Raw genomic sequence first — 25,926 nt, 5'->3', positions numbered from 1 at the left:
AACCTTTTTGGAAAACAACCACCCAGCAATTCTACACCTAGAAATGACACAATACAGTCATCAAAAGACATATATGAGTATATTCATAACAGCTTTATTCAAATAGTCAACAACTAGAAGGAATTCAAATGTCCATTAACAGAAGAATAACAATCCACTCACTCAATAGAATACCACATAGTAATAAAAAGAATGAACAATTGCTACACAAAACAACACGGATGAATATCATAGACATACCAATGAATGACAGAAGTCATTCCATTCATATAAAGTTTAAGAACAGGCAAAATTAACCTTTGAAGATAAAAATGAAAATAGTGATTCCTTGAGGGTGCCAGGGGAAGTAGATATTGACTAGTAAAAGGAATCAAGGAAGATTCTGGGGCGCTGGAAATGTTCTACATCTTGATCTGGGTTGTAATTACAAGGGTCTATACATATGAAAAATTCATCATGCTGTACAATTAACATTTGTGCATTTTACTGCATGCGTGTTACAACTCAAATTTTAAAACTGTTATAGCAGGTAATTCAAGGGACAAATCTTACTACAGAGGATACACTGTATAATTTTTTTAAAAACCCAAGACTAGGAATAAGCTGGCCTGAGTTTCAACTCTATCATTTAAATGTGCAACCTTAAATAAGTCATTTAACTGGGTCTTAGTTTCTTTACCTGCTAAAGTGGCTTAGTACAGATAATCCTTAAAATTCTTTCTATATCCAAAAATCTGAGTCTTTAAGATAAACTGCTTAATTTAAAAAATCGAATTCTCAAATTTCAAACTATCATATAAGTCACCTAAGGCCTGAATGCAGCAAAACTAAGTTAGCTCTTCTAAGTGTAATTGAAGGAAGTTAAAATCAGGTAAGTGCATGCTGCTGTTTATCCTGAAGTCCCTATACCTATGTTTAAGCTCATCTACTTTAGCCTAGACATTGTGGCGCCTTTAGCTGCCAAGAAACCTGACAGCCAGATTACCTTTCCTTGCTTTTTTAAGGATGGGTTATTCATTCTTCCAAGCACCATCCTTCCTACAACCATTGAGCCAAAATGAATTGTTCCTTCCTCTGTGCACCCACAGTAGGTTGCTTGTACTTCTATTATAGCTCTTATTTCATTCTGTATTATAGTTATTTCCTTTCGTGTATGCAAGTGGGTCCTTTCCAGAGGGATATACCCACTCAGCCAGCCAAATCAGCCAATCAATCCTGGAAATCAATGAGTAACAGCACAGTAAGATCACCTTCTATGTTAATGGTGGCAAAGTGAAATAGTAGATATGAAACGCTGCTGCCCTCTACTCAAAGCAAGAGATTACAATGAATATTCAAGATACTCAACTAATTCCAGTCCTTACTTTAGCCTACTCTCTAGTAGAACAATGAAATAGCCAAAGGTAGGTAAGTGAAGAAAGAAGTAAATCGGGCCTGTAATGGGGAAAAAATTATTTTATGTCAATATATAGACAGAGAGGAGGCAAGTGAACTTGGGGTTTATACATTCAGCATCGCTTTTCTGTTAACTGACCCTGCTCCTGTCCACATGGTTAGTACAACATAACCACTATGCCCTGATCACAGATGATTAGTCTAGGACAAAGTTCTTCCTCAAAAATTTCAGAAACACAACTGCAAATATAAAGTCAGTCCTGGGGCCGGCCCCGTGGCCGAGTGGTTAAGTTCACGCACTCCGCTTCGGTGGCCCAGGGTTTCGCCAGTTCGGATCCTGGACGCAGACATGGCACTGCTCATCAGGCCACGCTGAGGTGGCATCCCACATGCCACAACTAGAATGACCTACAACTAAAATATGCAACTATGTACTGAGGGGCTTTCGGGAGAAAAAGAAGAAAAATTTTAAAAATAATAAATAAAAAGATGGGCAACAGTTATTAGCTCAGGTGTCAATCTTTAAAAGATCCACAACTAAAAAACATACAACTATGTACCGGGGGCTTTGGGGAGAAAAAGGAAAAAGAAAATGTTTAAAAATAAAAAAATAAAATAGTCCTTCTCTGAATGAAAGGGGGAGGTATAAACAATACAGGAGCTATCAATGGCACTCTTCTTCCCATTGTGGAAAAGGCAGGTTTGTGGTAAGAGAAAATGAAGCTTACTTTCAGAATAAAGCAAAGCTGAGAAACAGTCCTTCAAACCCCAGGTCCAACATTCCTAAGGCCTCATTTTATATTTAGGTTTTGTGAGATAGACACCCCATTATCCTTATAACAAATTTCCCCTTTAGTAAAGCTAGTTCAATTTGAATTATCACTTGCAACCAAAACAATCCTGTGACAGACTGTTACTTTGATGACTCCCAATTAACCATACTTCCTAGTACTCCCAGTCTCTTCTCACAATGACTCTGGGCGGGCCTGTGATTATTCTGACCAATAGAATGGTAGAAACGAAGCTGTGCCAGTTTCAGGCCTAACCCTTAATTGGCCTGGCAGCTTTTGCTTCCGCCCTATCACAATGCTTGCTCTTGGAATACTTCTTGGAACCCAGCCATCACACTATGAGGCTAATGAATCAGCCATGAGGAGAAACCCACTTGTAGGAGAATTAAAGCCCTGGACAAGAGTCAGAGCCAAGCCTCCAGATGACTGTAGCTATACCAGAACCCCAAGCAATGCTACCTAAAGCAGAACCACTGAGTTAATTCATAGAAATGTGAGAGACATTAAATAGTAGTTTTAAACCACTAAATTAAGTGGTGGTTTATAATGCAAATTTTAGCTAATATAAAATTCAATTCATACACAGGTAACTTGGAATTATACTTTCCTAACATAGACCATGTCTTGGAACATGGATTGGCAAACCATGATCCTTGGGTCAACTCTGGCCCACCATCTGTTTTTGTAAATAAAGTTTTATCGGAACACAGTCATGCTTGTTCATTCACACATTGTCTATGGCTGCTTTCACGCTACAAGGGCAGAGCTGAGTAGATGCGACAAAAATCATATAGCCCACAAAGCCTAAAACATTTACTATTTGACCCTTTACAGAAAAAGTTTGGTAAACCCTGTCATACAGTACTTGGCGAGTGTTTTAATACATAAGTGACTTAAAACATAAACCTACTTTACAACCAACTCCTTATATTTAAAGGACAACACTATAAATATTTAGTAGCTTTAGCCTACCACAATGCAAAGTACATCACATGGTACATACTCGCTATAGACTGCATCTTTGTGTGCTCCCAAAATTCATATGTTGAAACCTATTCCCCTAGCGTGATGGTGTTTGGAGGCAGAGCCTTCAGGAGCTGATAAAGTTGTGAGGGATCCGCCCTAATGAACGGAATTAGTATCCTCGTAAAAGAGACCCAGAGAGTTCTGTCCCCACTTCAGCCATGTGAGGAGACAAAGAGATGGCAGCTGTCTATGAACCAGGAAGTGGGCCCTCACTGGACATCAAATCTGCTGGTACCTTGATCTTGGACTTCCCAGCCTCCAGCACTGCAAGAAATAAATTTTCGTGGTTTATAAGCCACTCAGTCTATGGTACTTGATTACAGCAACCCAAACAGACTAAGACAATACTGAACTGGGTTGTATTGCTTGTTAACAAGTCAAACTATGGTCAGACTTATATATTAGTCACAGGCAGTAAAACAACAAAGTAATAAAATCAGATCCATAACTATTTAACTGCTTAAAAGTTCCCACTATGGGGGCAGGGGAATCTCAATTTCGAGTTTCTCATTTATTAGATATACCCACTTCTGAATTCCAGTAAGAATCAGAAAGGAATGAATGTTTCATTATGCTGCATAATTGACAATTTAAACTTAATGCCACTCCACAAGACCCACGTGCAGAAGGAAGTCGGAAAATCCAAGTCCAGCATTAACCTAAGTCAATGATTCTGAAAGTTTCCTACCAAAAATTATCTTTGGCAATGCTCTAAATTCTACAGATTTTCTTTTGGCATCTGATTATTTCATAAAGTATCTCTCCCCTTTTAAACGTAATATTCCTTTGCTTTATGCCCCAAGTCATTGTTTCTTCAACCCAAACACAATAAAGTCCAAGCCTTGGCTCCCTGTCCCCGGAGTTTACTATTTTCCTTATCTACCAAGGAAAAATCTCTCTTCTACAAATCAACAATTATCTATGTAAACAGTTTTATTTTGCTATCACTTTACCACCCTGCATTACTGCACAATTTGTATAACATTTAAAACTTTTCCACTTTCATAACTATAGTACTCCACAACTATAATACTCACATACATGTATGTAGAGGCAGTTTTCTTCACGGATCTCAACCTCTACCTCAAAAACCTAAATTCTTGCCCTTAGTTTCTACACTATAAATAGCATCTTCTGACTCTAACAGCCCAAAATTTAAGCTACAAAATAAGAATTTAGGTCAAGCAGAACCCCAGTACAGTGATGATCACTAATGATGCTTCTAAACTAAGATTAAACAGTGGAAAAACAGCATGGGAATAAACCATGACTGAGTCAGATATCTAAAAGTTGTATTGGTTGCTTTCTGTTACCATGTTTATAAAGATAATTATCAAATTTATTATACTACACAAAAAAATCTAACGAGTACTTATTATGTGGGCACACATTAAACATTTACATTTATTTTCTCATTTATCACAACATTCTAAGGCAGGCATTCGTATTAGTCTCCATTTTACGGATGAGAAAACTGCAGTCTAGACAAGTAAAGTAACTTTAAAAACTTAACTTCAGGGGCCGGCCCCATGGTCGAGTGGTTAAGTTCGCGCACTCCGCTTAGACGGCCCAGGGTTTCGTTGCTTCAAATCCTGGGCACGGACACAGCACCAAGCCACGCTGAGGCGGCGTCCCACATGCCACAACTAGAAGGACCCACAACTAAAAATATACAACTGGGTACCACGGGACTTTGGGGAGAAAAAGGAAAAATAAAATCTTAAAAAAAAAAATGTAACTTCACTTAAGTATAAACCCAGGCAGTCTAATCCAGAGCCACCTACTCTTCTATCTGTATGAGCCTGAAACATAATATTGTTCATTAAAAGTATATCTTATCTTTACAACATTTTAAATACATTATTTTAAATATATAATGGCAAAATAATCAGAACCTTTTAGGGGGAACACTAAGTTTTGCTCTCCAGATCCCTGATATCACTACAATTTAAATTAAAAAAGAAAAAGATAAAACCACAAATACTTCTAAATCACTATTATTCTTGTAAGCTTTAAGGTATAAATGAGTTGTTACACTTACATGCATGTAATCTTTATTCTAAATCTTAAGCATTTTGCAATTTGAGCACTCTACAGCACGTGATATTGAATGAAATAAAATTGTACATATTATGCAGTGGAAGTAACAGACATTTATTTCCATTTGCACTTGGTATGAATGTCAGTGTCTTTTCCTAGCAATTTTTCCTGTTAGAAGTAAGGAAGGTATTTGAGATCAGTAATTTTGCTGTCAGTAATAGAGCATAGATAACATGAATACAAGCAATAAGAGAATGGTAAACATGAGGTATGTTCCCGATATGGGGATTAATAAGATTTTAGAGCTGAAGATTTTCGAAAGCATCTACTCAACTTTACCTTTTACAGATAACAATATTAAACTACTAGAAAAATCCAAATATCCAATATTCTTTCCCCAAATAGTAGTAACAGAATCAAGATTGGTCTTTCTAGTCTTTGCTACCATAGATTTTCTGAATAGGATAATAATATATTCAGCCAATATTTTAATATGAAAAAAAGAAAAAAGAGAGAAGTGGTAAGTGATTGGGGGAAAAAATATATAGTATTTTAATCATGAATCCAGAACAAAAGGATTTTCACAGTAGAGATTATTACATGAAACCATTATTTCTACAGCAAAAAAGCTAAAAGAATAAATATAAATGTCTTACACAGACTTCCAAAAGACCATTTGCAGGGGGAAAAACTACTATTTCCCAAAGAGGTGTTGAATAGAACTCTGGGTGTCTTGAAAAAGTGTTTCTTTCTCAAAATGTTGTAGAAATACTACACTAAATAAAGTTCAACAGGACTCACAACTGTAATATTACTCACATCTTTAATATGCTAATATGCTTTAATATACTGTGAACCTCCAAAAAGAGGGATATATTATATGGCACTTTCCAAATTTATTTCACCACATAAAAACCTGTTCATATCATACCTATTATAACATCTTGCAGAGAACTGTTGGTAGAACAAAATTCAGAAAACACTGGGAGAGATCGTTTGTAGCAAAAAAGACTAAAGACGCATAGCTGACCATAAAGTTAAAATAAAGCAACATAAAAAGGCTGTCGTAAAAGCTAGCAAAACCTTACTCTCTATTACATGTATACTACTTCTAAAAAGTCCTTAGATAACCATTCTTATGTAGAGTATGAAAAAGTGGAAGGCAATCATTGTGAGTGCTCCTGATATATAAATTAACCACTGTTGATATTAGATGGCCCTGAGCTTAACCCATTAATTCTTACATCTTAACTTGCTCCAGTTCTAATTTAGAACTAACTGCCACAGGACTATTTTCACAGAAGAAGAAGGAGAAAGAGAATATGGGACTGATGTAATAAACTATATTCTTAGGGGAAAAAAGACATTAAGACTTCAGGGAACCTCTAACAAAAGAGTTGTCTGCCCAGCATACTTCTTCCCTTCTAACGGCAGAAACTTCTCTTTTGAAGGCTTCCCTTTCCACTCTCCATGTGATTCTGGTGAGGCTGCCTATTTAGTGTCCCACTTCGAAGACAGACATGTGGATACAGACCTGGCCAAAGTCCTCACACTCCTAGTCAAAATGATTGGCCCAAAGATGGACACGCGAGCCAAGTTAGGTGAAGGAGCATCATGGAATTTCATATACAAATGCCATGAGAAAGAAAATCTTTCCTCTGGACTCACTAGTTGGCAAGGGGAAAGACTGAAATTATCTATTTTTATAATCTCATAATCTACCCCTCCCCCCCCAATTCTGGCTACTTTAAGGAAGTCAGCCTGCAACATACTCAGAGAAACAAACAAACCACTGAAATGGAGACTAGACTCTGTGATTACATTAATTCCCTGATTGTACTGATTGAGTCCCTAAAGTCAGTTCCTCCTCTATACTCTGTGGCTACATAAGTTAATAACTTCCCCTTTTCACTTAAACTAATTTTCAGCTGGGTATCTGTCATTTGCAATAAAAAGGTCCTAATTCACATATATAACTCAAGAAAGAGATATAGCTCAAAAGAACTTATAAAGATTAAAAAGATAATACCAGGGGCCAGCCTGGTGGCATAGTGGTTAAGTTGACGTGCTCCACTTCCATGGCCCAGGGTTCACAGGTTCAGATCCCAGGCATGGATCTAGCACCATTTGTCAAGTCATGCTATGGTGGCATCCCACATAAAATAGAGGAAGATTGGCACAGATGTTAGCTCAAGACAATCTTCCTCAAGCAAAAAGAGGAAGATTGGCAACAGATGTTAGCTCAGGACCAATCTTCCTCACCAAAGAAAAAAAAGAGAGAGAGAGGAAAAAAGATAACCAAATGAAGGTGAAAAATATTAATTACAATCATTATATCCTTTTTAGAAGGCAAGTTTTTAATTTCCACCAAAATTTTAAAATTCATATACCACTGACCCAAAAATTCAACTTATAGTAATAAATCTTATATTTAAAAAAAACTCACAGATATGCAATGATAAATGTACAATGTTATTATCTACAACATTTGTCACAGTGACAATTAGAAACTTCAATGTCTATCAAATGAAGACTGATTATATACAGCATAACCTATGACGGACTATAATAGAGCTATTAAAAAGAAAGATGTGGGGCTGGCCCCATGGCCGAGTGGTTGAGTTTGCAAGCTCCACTTCGGCAGCCCAGGGTTTCACCGGTTCAGATCCTGTGTATGGACCTAGCACCACTCATGAAGGCTTGCTGAGGCAGCAGAACTAGAACAGCCTACAACTAGAATAACTAACTATGTACTGGGGGGCTGTGGGGAGAAGAAGAGAAAAAAAAAAAAGATTGGCAACAGACGTTAGCTCAAGGCCAACCTTTAAAAAAAAGAAAAAGAAAGATGTATATCTATATAAACTAATTGTTACATGCCAAGGAGTATAATGTACTGGTTAAGAGTTCACACTCGAGGAAAAGACTACATGGGTTCAATCGCAGCCTGGCCCCTTTATCAGCTTGGCCTCTTATTGCAGTAATTTGAGCAAATTACTTTATCTCTGTTACAATTTCCTCGTGTGTAAAATGGTGATACTATTATGATGATTAAATGAAGTATAGCAGGCTGTATAACAGGCTCTAGGTAAGAATTTTACATGTGTTAAGCTCTCAGTAAGGTTAACTCACATTATTTTCACTAGTATGAAAAGATGTCCAAGATATGCTGGAGAGAGAGGGAGGTGCAGAATACTGTGTATGATTAAAGATCATAAACTCAAATGCCTGCAGGGGCAGACAGATACCATAAACAAGTTAAGTGGGAAGTGTGGGAAACTAGAGAATACACGCCCTATCTCAAGGGGACAGCCATTCTAACTATCCTCATGTGAGAAACAGGCTGCAGTGTTGCTGAATCTTAAAAAGCTAAAACTATTGGCTGATATGAAATATATCTTTTTTTAATGTTAGAAACATATTTTCTTTTCTTTTTTTTTTTAAAGATTGGCACCTGAGCTAACAACTGTTGCCAATCTTTTTTTTTTTTCCTGCTTTATCTCCTCAAATCCCCCCAGTACATAGTTGTATATCTTAGTCGCAGGTCATTCTAGTTATGGCATGTGGGATACTGCCTCAACGTGGCCTGACGAGCAGTGCTGTGTCTGTGCCCAGGATCCTAACCGGCGAAACCCTGGGCCGCCTCATCGGAGCATGCAAATTTAACCACTGAGCCCTGGCTGGCCTAGAAACATATTTTCTTCTAACAACACAGTTTGGGTCTAATGAAACGTGTACTGGTCAGTTATGACCAGTGGTCTGTCAATTTCCAAACTCTGATGTAATGTATGATTCCATATGTGCATATTTAAATATATGCTTGCATACAGAAGAATAAACAAAAACAAAAATCTTAGAGACTGGGGAAATAAGGTGGCGGGGCTTATTTTCACACTTTACCTTTCTGTATTGTTACCTTTTTTTTTTTTTACAATGTACAAATATACTCTAATAAGTTTTTTAAACTAAAAACATAAGAATTTAGGAGGTTTTCCACTTGAAACTAAATTCAAATGTAACTTCTATTGTGTGAATATTAATTTTATCAAAGCATAATTTTTTAAATTTGCATTAGAATCAAAATGTTCAGTATTGACTCTCAACGGAAAGGGGAAAAGTGACCACATTTTTATAATGGTTTATCTTTTTTATCTCTGACAACAGTATTTACTGTATTCAATTTCTTGTTTCCAAGACAGCCAAAGTTCTTAACCTGAATTAGACTTTAAAGAATATTCATTTCAAGGGCACTGTCTTCTTAATGTTTTTAAAAAAGAACTTCACAGTACATAGAGATTTAAAGGAAACATTTCATTTCTACTTAGCACTCAGATTGTATTTGCTCTCTTCCTTTCACAAGCTTCTGTATTTTTTTTTCTTCTCTTTTTTTTAAGGAAGACTAGCCCTGAGCTAACATCCATGCCCATCTTCCTCTACTTTATACGCGGGACGCCTACCACAGCATGGCTTTTGGCCAAGCGGTGCCATATCCACACCCGGGATCCGAACTGGCAAACCCCGGGCCGCCGAGAAGTAGAACCTGTGAACTTAACCGCTGCGCCATGGGCCAGCCCATGTCTGTATTTTTATTAACATTTTCAGCACCAGGAGGACACAATTAGCCATGATCTTGAAATCTCAAGATCAAGAAACAAGTAAACCCCTTTGGGTCTTGTAGTAATACCCATTCAACCTCTGATGCCCTAAACCCAAGGATGAAAATACTTATTCTTTAGACCTCACTTCAAGTCTGTGATATCATATATAATTCTTAGCAAGGTTGTTTATGTGCTTCCCAAGGATACAGTAGATTAGAAATTGGAAGGGAAAGAGCAAGTGTGTAAAGTCACAATAGAAAAGCAAATACAGGGGCCAGCCCAGTGGTACAGTGGTTAAGCTCACATGTTCTGCTTTCTTGGCCCAGGGTTCACCGGATCAGATCCCGGGTGAGGACCTACGCACTGATTGGCAAGCCATGCTGTGGCAGGCGTCCCACATATAAAGTAGAGGAAGATGGGCACAGATGTTAGCTCAGGGCCAGTCTTCCTCAGCAAAAAGAGCAGGATTGGCAGCAGATGTTAGCTCAGGTCTAATCTTCCTCAAAAAAAAAAAAACTGCAATAAAAAAAAGAAAAGCAAATATAGTAGAGAACTATACTAAAACAACAGACATTCAGAATAGAATACAGAAATATAATTGCTAAGAGTACAGTCAGACCTGTGCTTGAATTCTGGCACTGCCACCAGTGTAATCCTGAGCAAGTTATTTAACCTCTCTACTTCTCAGGCAGTATAAGAGGAATAATATGTAAGGACTAAATACCATGTGCAAAGTGCTTAACACAAATAGGACATATTTATGCCTATATATAGGCCCAAAAAATGTTAGCTATAATTACTTAAATCTGACTGAAGAAAAAATAATTAAATTACATTCAATATCTTCTATCTTAGAAAAAAAGAAATGTGAAATGGTTTAAAAATTTGTGTCAAAAATGGATTGATGTGAAAACAGTTTTGGTGCTTATACTTAAGTTATCTACATCAAAAATAAAACATAGAAGCATTTTATTCCTTGAAATGCAACAGAAATGAAGCATAAATTTGTCAATATACAACTAAATATTGTGTACACATTAGTACTAAACTATAAGCTCCAAGAGGTTAAGTACTTATGTCTGTCTCATTCACTAGTGTATCCCTCACGTTAGCATAGTAAGTGTTGAATATTGAATATATTATTTCTTTTGTTCCTCACATTAATTCTAGAAGAGAAGCGAATTACCCGCATTCAAAGCTAAAGAAACTGAGGTAAAATGTGGTTAAGTGTCTTGAAAGTGGTAGAAAAAGTAGAACTTTTGATTCCTATTTTACACTATTTTGCTATTTTGCCCATCAGAATTAACCTTCAAAATAACAGCATTTTCAGAATTTCTTTTACCCGTAATTTCAAATTTCCATTTTTTAAGATGACATTTTTAAAGATTACTCTAAAATACTCCTCATACAGACTATGCCCATCAAATAAGAAGCAATACAGTAAATTTGATAGTATATCTCAAATACACATTATTAATATTATCCTATTACCAATAATAAATATACAGAGAAATACTAAACGCCACTCTATCTACCCTGAACTATCTTTTTAATAATAATAGTGAAATTCTGGTTTACCTAAATGTTTCTGGGTAGCTGCTTCCTAAGCTACTATATAAATGTGCCACCCAATTCTTTTTAATAAACATCTTCTATGCAATGACTTCATTAACAGGTGTGATGACAAAGGGCACAAAAGAAGAACAGGATCACCTGTTTCAAGAACTTTAAAATCTACTTTGGATAGGATGTTTATACGTGGAGCTGTTAGCAAACTGTTCCAAAACAACATATGGAAAGGAAAGGAGGTAAAGATTGACTAACATACTCCAAGTTAGACATACATAGTAGGCATTTTCACATACATTATCTCACTTCTTTCAACTCTGTGAAGGAAGTATTGCCACCTTCATTTTTGAGAAAGAAACTGAAATTCACAGAGGTGAAATGACTTCCCAAAATAAAGAGCAAATAAGGCTCTGAAGTTCAAGTCTGCTTGACTCTGAAGTCCTTTTCTTTTTAAAACTACACCTTGCAGCCTCTCAAATGGACATGATTACAGGGTATAGACAATATCTATAAACACTGTAGGAAAACAAAGAAAGATATCATGGTAGAGAATAATTCCTAGGAAAGAATTTGTTGAGGAAGTGAGGCTTGAGCTGAGTCTGAAACTAAGTGTAAGACTGAAACTACTGGTAACAGAATGAGGCTTAACGCCAAAAATTTCTTTAAAAAAAAAAGTGACTATTTTTCCTTTAGTTTATACTGACAGGACCTAATCTCTAAAATGTTTATCTTTTCTTCCATTTCTCATTCTCTTGCATTTTTTATGCATAATCTACCCCTCCCCCATAATCATTCCCATTATAAAGACAAAAAAATTAACTAAGCCTGATATGTTTCTCTTTCTATCTAGTCAAGATGCTGAAGGACAGAAACATACATTGCAATGAGAACTTAAGTGATATTAGAGAATGATTCCTTCATGTTAGTGGTGAGAAAAGGTGAGAGAGAAAAAGAGTTAAACAATATTGCTCAAGGTTACAAAACTTTATGGCTAGACTAGCATTAGAAAATGGGTCTTCTAGTGTTCTTTCTTTCTTTTTTTTTTTTTGAGAAATACTGGCCCTGAGCTAACATCTGCCACCAATCCTCCTCTTTTTGCTGAGGAAGACTGCCCTGGGCTAACATCCATGTCCATCTTCCTCTACTTTATATGTGGGACTCCTGCCACAAAATGGCTTGCCAAGCAGTGCGTAGGTCCTCACCTGGTATCTGATCCAGCAAACCCCAGGCTGCCGAAGCAGAATATGCAAACTCAACCACTGTGCCACCAGGCCAGCCCACAGTGTTCTTTCTATGACCCAGTGTTCCTTAAATTTTTTTCACCAAAGTACCAATAACAGAAAAGAATGATGAAATCTAGTTATATAATGGGTTCACTTGAAATTTCTTTGAAGTTTGTGATTTTATCTTAAAAGTTTATGCAAATTCTACACTCTGAGCCTAATTTACTTACACTTATCTTAATATTAAAGTGGTTTAAATTACATACTCTCAAGTAAAATTGATACTTCAATTTTGTTCCCACAGCTTAGATTCTAAGGCTTAGAATCCTTAGGGTATCCCTTGACACAATGTCATCTGCCCCAATTTGAGAAGCAGGGCACAAATTGCATAACGCTCCCTTCACCAGGCGTCATTTCCTTGCTTTTTTATTTTTCAAATTAGTAAATTTTTTTAAAGCATGGTAAATTTAATTCCATTCTTTCAAAATGAACACTTAGTGGCAAAACTACTGTAAAAGTTGTTAAAATTGTTTATTCTAGTTACAAAATTTAAGAAGTGCTACTTAGTTAAAATTAACTAAATTTGCTTATGAACTCATTAAACAACCTGGACAGAACTGTTACATGACAATACTTTATTAGACATTGGCTTCTGGGGAGGTTGCTCAAAAATTAAGTAAGATTGCATGCTATTCATATTAATTACAGTCTCAATTACTTTTAAGCAGGTTAAATAATCTTTTTTCCTTCCTTGGTATTTATCTTCTCTGCCCAGGTGTGAAGGAAGAAATCCCTGTGGTTTTATTACTTTCTTTTTTATGATCTCTTTTCTTAACATCTCAAACTCCAAATATGCTTCATTGTTCTTCAATCCTATTTACAGGAGCAAAGTATAGATTTTATCTATTTTACTCACTGTTTCAAAAAAGCACCTTATTCAATTTAACCAGGAATCACCTATAACAGTAAAAACAGACTCTTATTCATCATTACTTCCCCAATAACATACTGCTGATTCTCTACCATATACCTCAGTTAGTCAAATAGTCATGTGTGTTTTTAATATAGTTAAAACTCAATTTATAACAACCTATGTATGAATAGTCTATGAAGTCTTTGGCCAGTGATGATAGTATTAAGTGTATTCATTAGAAATTTATTGATTTCCTACTTTAACTAAACATTTAATTCTCTAATATATTGCTTCCGACCAAAAATTCATGAAAGAATGACCTAGTTTGAGGAACAGGTTTCTTTCTAACGTCATGTAGATCAATATCGGTATGTTTGCCAGAACAGACAATTCCACGTGGTAGGATTTAGTTTTGTTTGCAATAGTGATTTGCCTGCTTAATGACAACATCTATTCTCAAAATAAAGATATATTTATATATCCTTATCAATAAGGAGGCTTTTCAGAAAATAATGTTGACAGTTATAATGTATGAGAAAAAGCTTGAGGAACGAAAAAATAAATGCTTGAACAATTCCAGAGTTATATGATTATCATCTCCTTGCCTTAGAACTTCGTTATTTAATATTATGAATGACAAATATTCCCTACATTAGTAACTAATAGTTTGATGTTCTAGTTTACAATTAGTCTTTTATCTCTACAATCTAGTCTTATATTTGTTCTACTATCTCTTGCTGGTTACAAATTTACAACTTAGTGCAATAAAAATGTATATTACCAGAGCAGAAATATGATTTGAAAATGCCCTTTCCTAAAAATTTGCATCTTTTTCTCATCCATCCCACTGTTAGTGAAAAAACTTTTTTTTTTTTTGAGGAAGATCAGCCCTGAGCTAACATCTGCCAATCCTCCTCTTTTTGCTGAGGAAGACTGGCCTTGAGCTAACATCCGTGCCCATCTTCCTCTACCTTTTTTATATGTGGGATGCCTACCACAGCATGGCTTGATGAGTGGTGCCATGTCCGCACCCGGGATCCGAACCGGCAGACCCCCAAGGCCACCAAAGCGGAAGGTGCCAACTTAACCGCTGAACCACCTGGCGGGCCCCTGTTAGTGAAAATTTAGGTAACAGATAAGATAACAGATAACAGGTAGCTAAGTGCTTTGGTACCAAACATTAACAGTGGAAAATTAATATGATATTAAATAGCCAATGAAACAAAATCTATCTTATTCTAGATTACATACATACATGTATTCATTATTTTCCCGATATTTCTGTGGAGCTTTTATAGTGGTAGAACTAGTGTGCTCGCTAAATAAACAGCTTCTTTAGAAATGGAAAAAAGTAGGTGAAAACTGACACCTCTGAAATATAGTGAGACTGCTATGTAATTGTGAAGAGTGACTACAAGTGTAACTACTACTAAGGCTATCAAAGAAAAAAAATCCTACATCTGCCCCACATCTTGTTTCTAGTTTCAAAGCAGCAGATACTTGTTTGCCTTGTGTTATTAATCATCACATTATTTTTAGTTTCTGTTATAAATAGCAATAGAAGTAGAGAACATTAGAAAAAGATATATTAAAAACTAGATCTTAGGTCACCAAAAACCATATAACCTTCATTTCTGGCAAATCAACGTAAGACAGTTACTAATAAAGATATTGTTCTTAGAGATGGACAATAATGTTCAACATAACATGTTTCCATGATAAACTATTTTTATATACATAACTGTTTCCAATTTTCCTGATAAAAAATTAGTATAACTAAAATATCCATGTTACATTAATTATCATAATCTGATTTCCACGTCTTAAATGATTCAAGATAGTCAAGCAAAAAAAGAAATGCCATTACTAAATATTTTCCTTTCTACCATTATTTGTTCAAAATTCTAATAGTTAATTCACTTGATAAGAAGTCTCCATAGACTGAATACCATATTTGCCAAATTCATAGCTGAGATAAGGATTACAAAAACATACAGAAGATGAAAAGTTTCAAAGTATAAATATTATCTTTCAACAAATAATCAAAAATGTCAAAAAGAAGTCAAAGACTGTAAAATGTGTGCATGGGTAGACAACACTTTCCACCACCTCTATAAAAGAGATTTAGATAAAATACTTAAAATCACTATTATGAAGCACACAAGGATATTTTATAAAACAAGCCCAACACCTTTAAGAGAGGCACAAATTATAACTCATAAAATCAGTTTTAAGTGTGGCCTCAACTCAATTTTCTTAAGTATGAAATCAAAGCACTTAAATTCAGTAAAGAATAATTTTACATAATAAAACTGCAGCACTTGAAGTTCTTCTACAAGACAAAACTGCACACACAGTTTCATTTTTGTAGGGGGTTTTTTTGGCGCAAAATTACATGGACTGTCAAGACCACAAATATTAGCTATCTGTAATAAAATCCACTATTTGCAGACTGCAGGCTGGTGCCCCTTCCTCTGATTCTTCCCCCTTTCCAGCCTCCACCATAGTAGACAATATTTGTATCAATAACTTTTCAAGAAAAAAACCTTACTTATTTCCAAGTTTACATATCCATTTTATCATCAAATCCTACTGTCCTCTGTTACCACTTCTCCCAAACTTGCAACTTCCTTTTCATTCCTTCAGCTACATTCTTATTCCTTACCCTAGACTTACTCCTAAACTACTGTGCCTCATTCTCATGAGACAGCTTCTCCAGATTATCTTTAATTTCACTGCCAAAGTTATCCTCTCACCTTGACATTTTGCCTCTGCCACTTATCGATCCCACCTCAGCTTTTCAAGGCCTTTGCTTTACGTTTTTATTCTGCTCAAGAGTCTCATCCTCAACAGCATATTCATTTATAAGGTTGCCAGTGACTTTGAACTTGCCTTAAAAATGCCAGTTTCTTTAATTTCTGGTAAATGTACTAAATTCTCTCTTCAGATAACCACATTTACTCCTAATCCAGCTGAATATGGAATTGCTTTTACATTTAGCCCCCAAACACGAGTATTTACTTAGTTTTAACACAATAATTACATACATTGTTTCTGTAGCTGTTTGCATAATCCTTGTTATCACTATCCGACTGTACGGATACAGATAAGGGCTGCATCTTTCAAAGCATTCTGTAGAACACCTATCTATTTGACCCAGATAAGATAATTCACTACATAAAACTATTAGGGAAAGCTTAAATAAACAAAAAAAAAAACTCTTATGATTTAACTTTAAAACATCTATGACCTTTCATTTCCATGCACAGCTGACATACTTTGGCTTTCATTAAGCTTCACTCTTACTACTCTACTAATTTTCAAACCACGGCTACAATTTCAAGTGCAAGTCGATGGCTGATATGGGGTATACACTTTTACATCCCCCGATTAGATTCTTTAAAATCAGCAATGCCAACTCTAAGAATTCTGAGATATAACTGAATCTTCGCACAAGACAGTTTCAGCACCAAAAGAAGAGAACAGAGCATCTTCTGATTTGGGGGTTCCCTTCCCTGCAACTGGTTTAGACTAGTTTCTGTACCCCAGGGTCTGTGGATTAGCAAAATTCAATAAATCACCATTAACATCTGGAAAGACTACCAGGGAAAGGCAACCCGTTTACTTAAAAGAGGAAGCGGTATCTCCCCGGATAACCCCTTTTCATATAATTCGGCAGCCAAATTAAGCTTTGCACTCAGTAACTACCTACAGAGATTTTTTTCTACCTAATAAAAGCAAGTCTCATTCAATTTAGTCCCTTCTCGAGCGCCGTCTCAACCCATCAATTTGAAAAGGGGAAAAAAATTAAACAGAAGTGGTGGGGGGAGACACGAGGATTCCCGTCTACCTCGATTCTTTTTCCGAAATCACATCAGTAACTTGGATTTCCTTCACTCCGAACTAAGCCCTCAGATGCCAAATATAGTTCTTTAACCCTTTCCTCGCTACTCAATTACACATAAACGTTGCCAAGTACAGAACCACAGCAGAGACCCCTACAAATCGGCTTAATATTCATCTCGGAAGTCATGCCCTGCAGCAACTGCCTATCGCCAAACTGAGGAATATTACACAAATGCAACGCAACGGAATCAGACATGCAGAGCACACACGGCTTCCGCGAGGGAGGGAAACGAGACCCGGGAAAGTGCGCTCCTCGCAAGCCTCGGGACCATCCGGAGGGGGGTTCCCAGAAGGGAGGGGGACAGAGGAGCCCGAGTGGGGGAATCCTTCCCTCTCAAGTCCAAAAGGCTGGATCCCTGGCAGCAGGCTGCAGCCTGTCACTCTAAGGAAAGGAAGATGCAGGCAGAGGGCCCTTTGCTGGGGAAGGTGGAATGCACTTTCCGAGGTCCGGGTGCAAGCCGATCCCCCACCTCCCGGGGGAGACGAGGGGTGTCCCATGGGCGGCTAAGGGGATGCCTGGCTCGCGAGAAGCAGCCGGGAGCGGAGCAGAGTTTCGCCGGATGGACACCTGCGTCGAGTCCGGCCAATGCCCGGGGCAAGCACAGCTAGGGCGGCGCGGGGGGGAGTGGGATTCCACCTCTCGGACGGGCACCAGCCGAGGAAGCGCGCGGGCCGCCGAGGGCTTCAGACTGCGGAGCCGGGATCCCGCCGCCTGCGCCGGCAGCAGGAGCCCCGCAGCGCCAGTCGCACCGGCCCCTCGGTCCCCGGGGTCCAGAGACTTCGGCTACGAAGGCATCGGGGCCTGACATCCCACGGAGCCGGCCCCAGCTCCCGGGGTCTCCGCGGGAACACCCCAACCTCCAGCAGCTTTCGGCGGTTGTAAAACGCCCTCCCCCGTCCCCTCCTCAGCCATCCCTCCTCCCGGGGCCGCAGAGAAGGGTCACCACAGGCGAGAAGCCTGAGGTAAGTCGGCGACAGCGGCCGCGGCGGTCCCGGATCTCCTTCCCCAGTTACCTGTGAGGACTCCGACGCGGATTTGATGGTCGTGGTTAGTGAGGATCATTCCCTCGGTCGCCATGTTTCCCAGCGCAGTCACCGCACTGACAAGAGCCGGGAGAAGCCGGAGCCCGGAGCGCGCGGGCCGGGAGCGCGCTCGCCTCGGAGAGCGCGAGAGCGCCCGGGGAGCGGCAGGCGAGCGGGACAGGGGGGCGGGCGGCCGGGCGCTCGGAGGCCTGAGCCGGGAGAGGCCGGGCCGGGAGTGCGCGAGTCCGCGGGAGGAGGTGGAGTCAGGGCGCGCGACCCCGAGTCCCGGTCGGAGGCAGAGAGCTGCGAGGAGTGGACGCGGAGGCCGCACCAGGAGAGCGCGCGGGGGCGGCTGAGGGAGGCTGGAGAGACGCGGCTGCTCTGCGGAGCAGGGGACCCAGGACGGCTAGACGGCAGGAGCCTGCGGGGAAAGGAGAGCACACGTTCCGGCGGCTGCGGGGGCGGGCTCAGGAAGGGGCGGAGCCACTCCGCGAGGCGTGGAACTCGTGGAGAGTGAGAGGAGTGCGAGCTCGGTTGCGGAGTACGGGCAGCGCGGAGGAGCCCGCCCAGCCCGAGGAGGGCCGAAGAACGCTGCTGGGCGCGCGAGTAGCGTCCGATTGGCCGAGAGAACGGGGAACGGGCGCGCGCGAGACCCGAACGCAGCCTCCGCCAGGCCCAGACAGAAGCAATCCCCTGCCGAGCCGGGCTCCTCGTCGGTCGTCGGCGCCTTGGGCCGGCTCTCGAGGCCGGCGAGCCGCTCTCCGAGGGGACGAGAGGAGGGCTCAGCGTACGTAGCCTCTCCTCGCAGCTTTCAGGAGCGGCCGGCCGACCCCCTGCAGGTGCCATGGGACCTGGAGGTAGCTTAGAAAGCTGTGTGGGTGGCAGCAGCGCGGGTGCTGTGACAGCGAGGCCGCCGTGGGCGAAGAAGGAGGCATCCTGTCCGCTTCGTCTTCCCGATTGTTTCCTCGGTCGGCTCGCCCTGCCGGAGGGTTTCCGCCCCTCCGGTGCTTCGGGATCCCTTCTCCAAGTCTGTACCTACCTGACCGTCTTCACAAGAGAAGCTGGGAGGCTGCGGCACAGCGTCTTGAGTGGAGAAATATGATTTCTCTTTTTCCCGCTGTCCCGTGATTTTGTGGCCTTACGCTTCATCGCCACGGTCTCTGCTTTTAGATGAAAAATGCCGATCTTAAGGAATGAGAAGAACGTGTTTCTCCCACCTGAACCACGGTCACGGCAATTGAGTTTCATTTCAGTAGATGTGGGATAGGAGATTACCGTAAAGATAGCTTTGTTGCCGCTTATTTTGTTTTTCATAAAATGTTATTAATCACCTGTGGCTGTTCCACATCGATTTCTTAGTTCCCTTCTTTCTAGCCCTTTCAACTTCTGAATAAAAACTGTATACACATAGATGTAAATGTATATATTTTTTCCTTCTGTTTTCACCCATGTTAAAACCTGGGAAGTATAAAAATGAAAAGAAAAGTGTCAAAAAAATGTATAATCGACATTGGTACACAACTAAAATCTCAGTCGATTTGATGGTTATAAGTTTTTTGTTGTTCCAATTGGAACATGGACTTATCCTCTGAAGATTCACGTTGTTATGTATTTTAAATAATGGGAGTATAAAGGAGATGATTAGTGGATTGAGGTGGGGTAAAATAAATTAGTAAAATTTCTTTTGAGTATGTGTATTGCTAGTATTTTTGACAGTGGATTAAAAATTGAAGCCAGATCATGGACCCACCTCCTATAATAATCTATCACCCCGGAGCCTGGTGGCCAAAGCCTAGTTGGTTACACTGTTAACTTTCTAACCTATCTTTATTTATAGCGCCCTCTGATTTGAAATGATTAGAAAATATCTTGAAGTTTTAGAGAAATTCTAAAACTACTCACTAATAGGTCCAGTAATCTTAAACAAGTTTGGGCCTTTTTCTTTGTCCTTTAAATACAGTAGTAGACTAAATAAGCACTCTTTAAGTAGTAGAGTAAATAAGCACACTTTCGACTTAGAATCCTATTCTATAAGTATTCATGGAAAGAAACGGGCAGTTTTGTTTCACGAATAAATAGAAGATGAGGGACTATCTGCATCTATAAAAGCAGTAATGGTGAAATTCATTAAAATTTAATTGGGAAGGGTGAGTATGAATTAAGGTTGGAGGTTTGCTGAACTACTAAAATGACTAAAAAAAAAAAAGTAATACAAATGGAACTAAGCAGGACAATTAAAATAGATACTTATCTTCCAACAATTTTTCTCATGTGAATTCCTCTCTGCCAAATTTAGCAAGGTGTAACAAAATTTACAGAGGAAGAACCCAGGGACCTTACTATCTAGTGTGATCTTCTTTTCTTTTACTGCTGGTTATTGAATGACTACTGGAGTATGCATGTGCTCTTTTACTCTTGTTACAGTGTAACATTTCTTCAAAATTCATCCTGAAATCAAATGTTAAAGAAAATTTTCTGAAAGGTAGAGAGTAGCGTTTCCAAATATTGACAAATGTCTCAGGAAACATGTGGGGGAGGGGAAGAACCAGAAGTAAAGAAGTTGAAAGTTTGTATGTAAAGAATTGTAAGTGTCCAGGGATTTATTCTCTCCATTTTTAAAAGTTTTAATAATGAAAACTAAAGGAGTTTATATTAACTGAAAATTAACATAAAATAATGATTTTTGTTATGAAGATGAAACTTTATCAGTAGAAGTGAATTACTGAATGAATGAAAGTTGAGTTTTTTCCAGTAGTGGTGTATATACACAGCCCTCTTGGTACTTTAGTTTTCCCGTGGTTAACCACAACTTCAATGCAAATAAGGTAAACGTTTAGTAGACTCTTCTGGGGTCAGACTCCTCATTAGCACTAGATGAGCAAGAATGAGTTTGGTAATGGATTATTCCTCCTCTAAGACTTATTCCACTCTTGACTTTCCTGATTGGCTAATGGCCAAAACTAAAACTGAGTCGATTAAAAATGGGTGCAGCAACATTTTGAATACAATTAATGTCACTGAATTGTACACTTTAAAATGGTTAAAGTGGTAAATTTTGTTATGCATATGAGCACACACACAAAAAGTGGGTGCAAGGTGTAACTCTGGTTGATTTTAACCAAGTTTCTTTCCCTAAAAGGAAGCTTCTAGTCAAGATGAATTTTAGACTGGCTGAATTAGGGAGTGTATTAGTTTCTAGGGCTGCTGTAACTAAATACCACAAACTGGATGGCTTCAAACAACAGAAATTTGTTTTCTCATGATTATGGAAGTTAGAAGTCTGAAATCAAGGTGTCGGTAAAGCCGTGCTCCCTCTGAAGGCTCTAGGGAAGAATTCTTCATTTCCTCTTTCTAGCTTCTGGTGGCTGCCAGCAATCCCTGGCCTTTCTTGGTTTGTAGCTGCATCACTCTAATCTTTGTCTCTGTCTTCACATGTCTTTTTTCCCTGTGTGTATCTTCACTTGGCCTTCTTATAAGGATACCAGTCATTCGATTTAGGGCTCACCATAATCCAATACGAGCCAATCTTAACTAATTACGTATATACAAAGACTCTATTGCCAAATAAGGTCATATCCTGAAGTTATGGATGGATGTGAAATTTGAGGGGACACTATTCAATCCAGTACAGCAGTGATAGATTACATTACTGTGTATTTCCATGAAAACATAAATTAGAAATTCAGCCTATCAGAAAAGAAGGTTCAAAGGTTAAAGCTAGGATTTAGAAGTTAGACATACTCTTAGAGAAATACAGATCTATAGAATAGAGAATACTGGGTAAATTTTTAATATTTGACCTAAGTAGCCTAAATTCTTTTCCCTCAGAAATAGTTTTCTAAATTAGAATTTTCCAGTCTGATGAGATAAATTTCTTCATACCTACTAATGAAATTGACGTTTTGCTTTCAGTTCTGATGCCCTTGTTATCTTTTAGTGAAGTGTAGTTGAACTACCTCAATTGCTCATGGAGTTTGATGAAACTCATTTGGGAACAACTACGACAATGTTTTTCAATGTCTGCCAGGTTTATTAAAATAAAGTCGAACTTTTCCTTGCACTTTTGATATTACATTTCTGCTGCCCAGATTGCTGCTTGAATAATTATTTTGTGCACTGGTCCCTTGTATTTTTCCCACCTTTAGTCTCTTCCTCTGAGTTCCCAGCTGGAAATTCAGATGTATGAGAACATTTTTGGTCGCAAATGACTGATCCTAGTATGAGCCAAAAGGAATTCATTGGCTCATGCAGCTAGGAAGTCTAGATATGTGTATAGCTTCAAGATATGGCTAGATTCAAGATCTGAAACTGTCATCAAGATGCCATCTTTCAGCTATGCTTTCTTCTTTGTTGACTTTTCACATTGGCTCTTCCTACATTGCAGCAAAGATGGTATTGGCTTCTCTAGGCCATAATTTAGGTGAGTAGTTTTCGAGTCAGTTTTGGAAAACCTGGAGACCCCAAGACCCTTTCAGAGGTTCTTCAAAGTCAAAAATATTTCCATACTAATACTAAGGCATTATTTGTCTTTCCACTCTCATTTTCTCATTAGATAAAATGAAATTTTCCAGAGGCTACATGATGTGTAATGATATCATCATGCTGATAGCTAATAGAATATGTATATTTTTATATTAAACAAATTTTTAATATAGTAAATATAGATAGATTTAATCTATATAAACAAAAGCTCTTTGGAGTCCTCAATAATTTTCAAGGGTGCAAAGAGGTCCTGAGACCACTATCTTGAGAACCATAGATTTAGGTCATGTACCTATCCCCAAAGGAAAGGGGAATGGCATTTTCTTTTTCTTTTTTTTTTTTTTTTGTGAGGAAGATTTGCCCTGAGCTCACGTTCATTGCCAATCCTCTCCTTTTTTCACTTGAGGAAGATTAGCCCTGAGCTAACATCTCTGCCAATCTTCCTTTATTTTTTGTATGTGGGATGCCTCCACAATGTGGCTGATGAGCAGAGTAGGTTCACAGCTGGGATCCTAACCTGTGAACCCAGGCTGCAGAAACTGAGCATGTGGAACTTCAACTACTTGACCATGGGGCAGGCCCCGGGAGTGGCATTTTCTGATTGGTTAGATCTCAGTCATGCACTTGTCCAGAGGATGGTGATCAGCCACACCCCTACCAAATGGACTAAGATCTAGGAAGGATGGATCTGGGTATCATATGTAAGGCTAGTGCCTTGATAGGTTAGCAGTTAGTTCAACTCTTCTTACAGACTCCTGTCTCTCTCCCCATTACTATAGATTTTATTCTTTTCTAAGGGCTCTGATTTATACCTTTAATACTACCCACATGTTAATAAAGAAACCAGGAACAGAAAAGTTTTATTTCTAAAGAAAGTGTTGGTTTTTCTCCCTCCTTAATTCAAATAAAGTGTAGACTATAAAGGAGGAGGACAATGTTTGCTGGAAGAGGAAAGAATTATTAGATAAGAGAAAGGAGAGCGAGATCTGTTAAATGGAAAAGTAACATTAAATGCCCAGAAGCTATTCGATTTCTTAAAAGGGCTCTGTCTACAAGGCCTTCAATTTTAGGATTCAGAATACACAAGTCAAGAAAGGATAGTCTGAAGTTTAACAACTGACATGGATTGAGTTTAAGTGAACTTTTTAAAAGATCAAAAGCATCATGCTTTTATTAAATTATTATTATTATTAATTGGTTTCCATGTATATTTTTGTCTCTATAAAAATAATACACAGAAACAAAATTGTTAGCCTAAAAAATCTCATTTTCTCTCAGGTTGACTCAGAATTGGAGGAAATATGTTTTATAGGAATGTTTGTACAGTGTTTCAGCTTGAAATGAACCTTAAGTAAAAGTGTGAAATGTTAGGAATCATAAATGAATTTGTGAAGGAAGCAGAAATGATGGGTTTTTCAGTTGTCCTGAAAAATCTCATTTTACCATGTAATAATTACATTTCATATTTATCTGCCTGTGTATCTCCTGTGTGGGATTGATTAGTTGCAGAGCAAGCATCCCTTTCCAATAGAATACCTTGTTCTCTTCCCGTTTCCTAATATTTGAGGACTAAATACAGAACATATGAAGCAATAGGGACTTTGAATTGCTAGCAGTGCAGGCGTCTCCAAAGGTGCCAGAGGGGTTATTAGATATTTACCTTGGCATGTTACAGACTGCAGAAGCCTCTCTTGTAAAAGGAGACACCACCTAAGGTGGCCATAGTTCACATAAAGAATACTAAAGCTGGATTTTCTGCCTGGATCTAAAAGCGTAAGGCAAAATGTTGCATACTGTCACTTGCCCTCTATGATGATTGCAATTCTAGACTAAAGATGAAAGTATTAGGCTGTTGTTGACCTTATTTTATTTAGGAAAGTGTGACAAACATTATTAATCACTTTGGGGTCAATGCAAAAGTCAACTTCTGGGGGAGAAATGTTAGCAAATATTCCCTGAATAGCTAGAAAGTCAAGGTAAAATAAATGAGACAAGCCACAAAAGTAGTACTACCCAACATTAAAATTTGTAAATGTACTGCTGATGGGACAGTTTTTCCTCACTTGAAAAGTATCTCCCAAGTACAGTCAAAGATTTCAGGGGTTTTATTCTCAGAGAAACATAACTGGAATACTATGCACATAAATAAAACTATAATAATGATGTTGCAATTCCACCAATACTTTCTGATTACTAGTTCAGTTTCCTTAATAATTTGATTCTGAGATGGGAATGCCCTAAATATAGACATATTCCAACCACATTGGAAGGTATAGCTCTCTCTGTAATTTAAATTAGTATTTGATTTATCAGTGACATTCTTGGGAGTTAGAATAGCTTGAATGAGTCCCTGATCTGTTGGGTAAGTTGACCAAATAAATTTGTACACACAAAGTTGAGATCCATATCCTGGATTTATTGAAATGTAGACACCTATGAACAGCCAGCCAACCTGATAACTTTGCACTGCCATATAGGTGAAAGTCAGAGTCCAATGTGAAGTCTTAAAGACAAAGTAGAATAAAACGCTATGATATTTCAATTTTGTATTTCGAAGAAATTGAAAGTTTGGAACATTTGAGGGAAAGGTGATAAGCCTGACGGATAACAAACATTCAATTTCAATACTTTGCAGATGGCAAATGACTCATTTCTTAAGAAATTATAAATCTCTTAGCAAGTAAACTAATGTATTTCATGTTTTAGTTAATGAAAAAAATAAGGGAAGAAGGTCAGATACTCATCTAAACTCATTAAAGCAGTAAGAAAAAAACCCAAAAACTATGATTTTGAAACATTCAAATGGTGCTCTTTTAATCCAATTTTAAAATTGGGAATCTAGGCCCTTAGATTAAATGATTTGAGACTAAATGACTTGTTCAAGGTAATCAGTGGTACAGTCAGATCTTATATTCCCGACTTTTGCTCTCATTGCTCTGTCTAATCCAGTTGACTTGGAAAAT

General features: G+C 38.4%; 1 protein-coding gene across 4 annotated transcripts in view; it reads right to left on the bottom strand.

The window, feature by feature from the left end:
- LOC124230929 (gephyrin) overlaps positions 1 to 18,588 on the bottom strand; it is a 575,937-nt gene extending 557,349 nt beyond the window's left edge. For all 4 annotated transcript variants that reach the window (XM_046647482.1, XM_046647483.1, XM_046647484.1 and 1 more), the window contains exon 1: positions 18,473 to 18,588. In XM_046647482.1, the coding sequence (XP_046503438.1) occupies positions 18,473 to 18,536 (64 nt within the window). In that variant the 5' untranslated portion in view covers positions 18,537 to 18,588. The remainder of the gene's footprint in view (positions 1 to 18,472) is intronic.
- Positions 18,589 to 25,926: the final 7,338 nt, after the last annotated feature.

This window comes from Equus quagga, chromosome 20 (assembly GCF_021613505.1).
Source record: "Equus quagga isolate Etosha38 chromosome 20, UCLA_HA_Equagga_1.0, whole genome shotgun sequence".
Lineage (NCBI taxonomy): Eukaryota > Metazoa > Chordata > Mammalia > Perissodactyla > Equidae > Equus > Equus quagga.
Note: the sequence above shows the minus strand (reverse complement) of the source record. Positions and strands in the feature narration are given on the sequence as shown.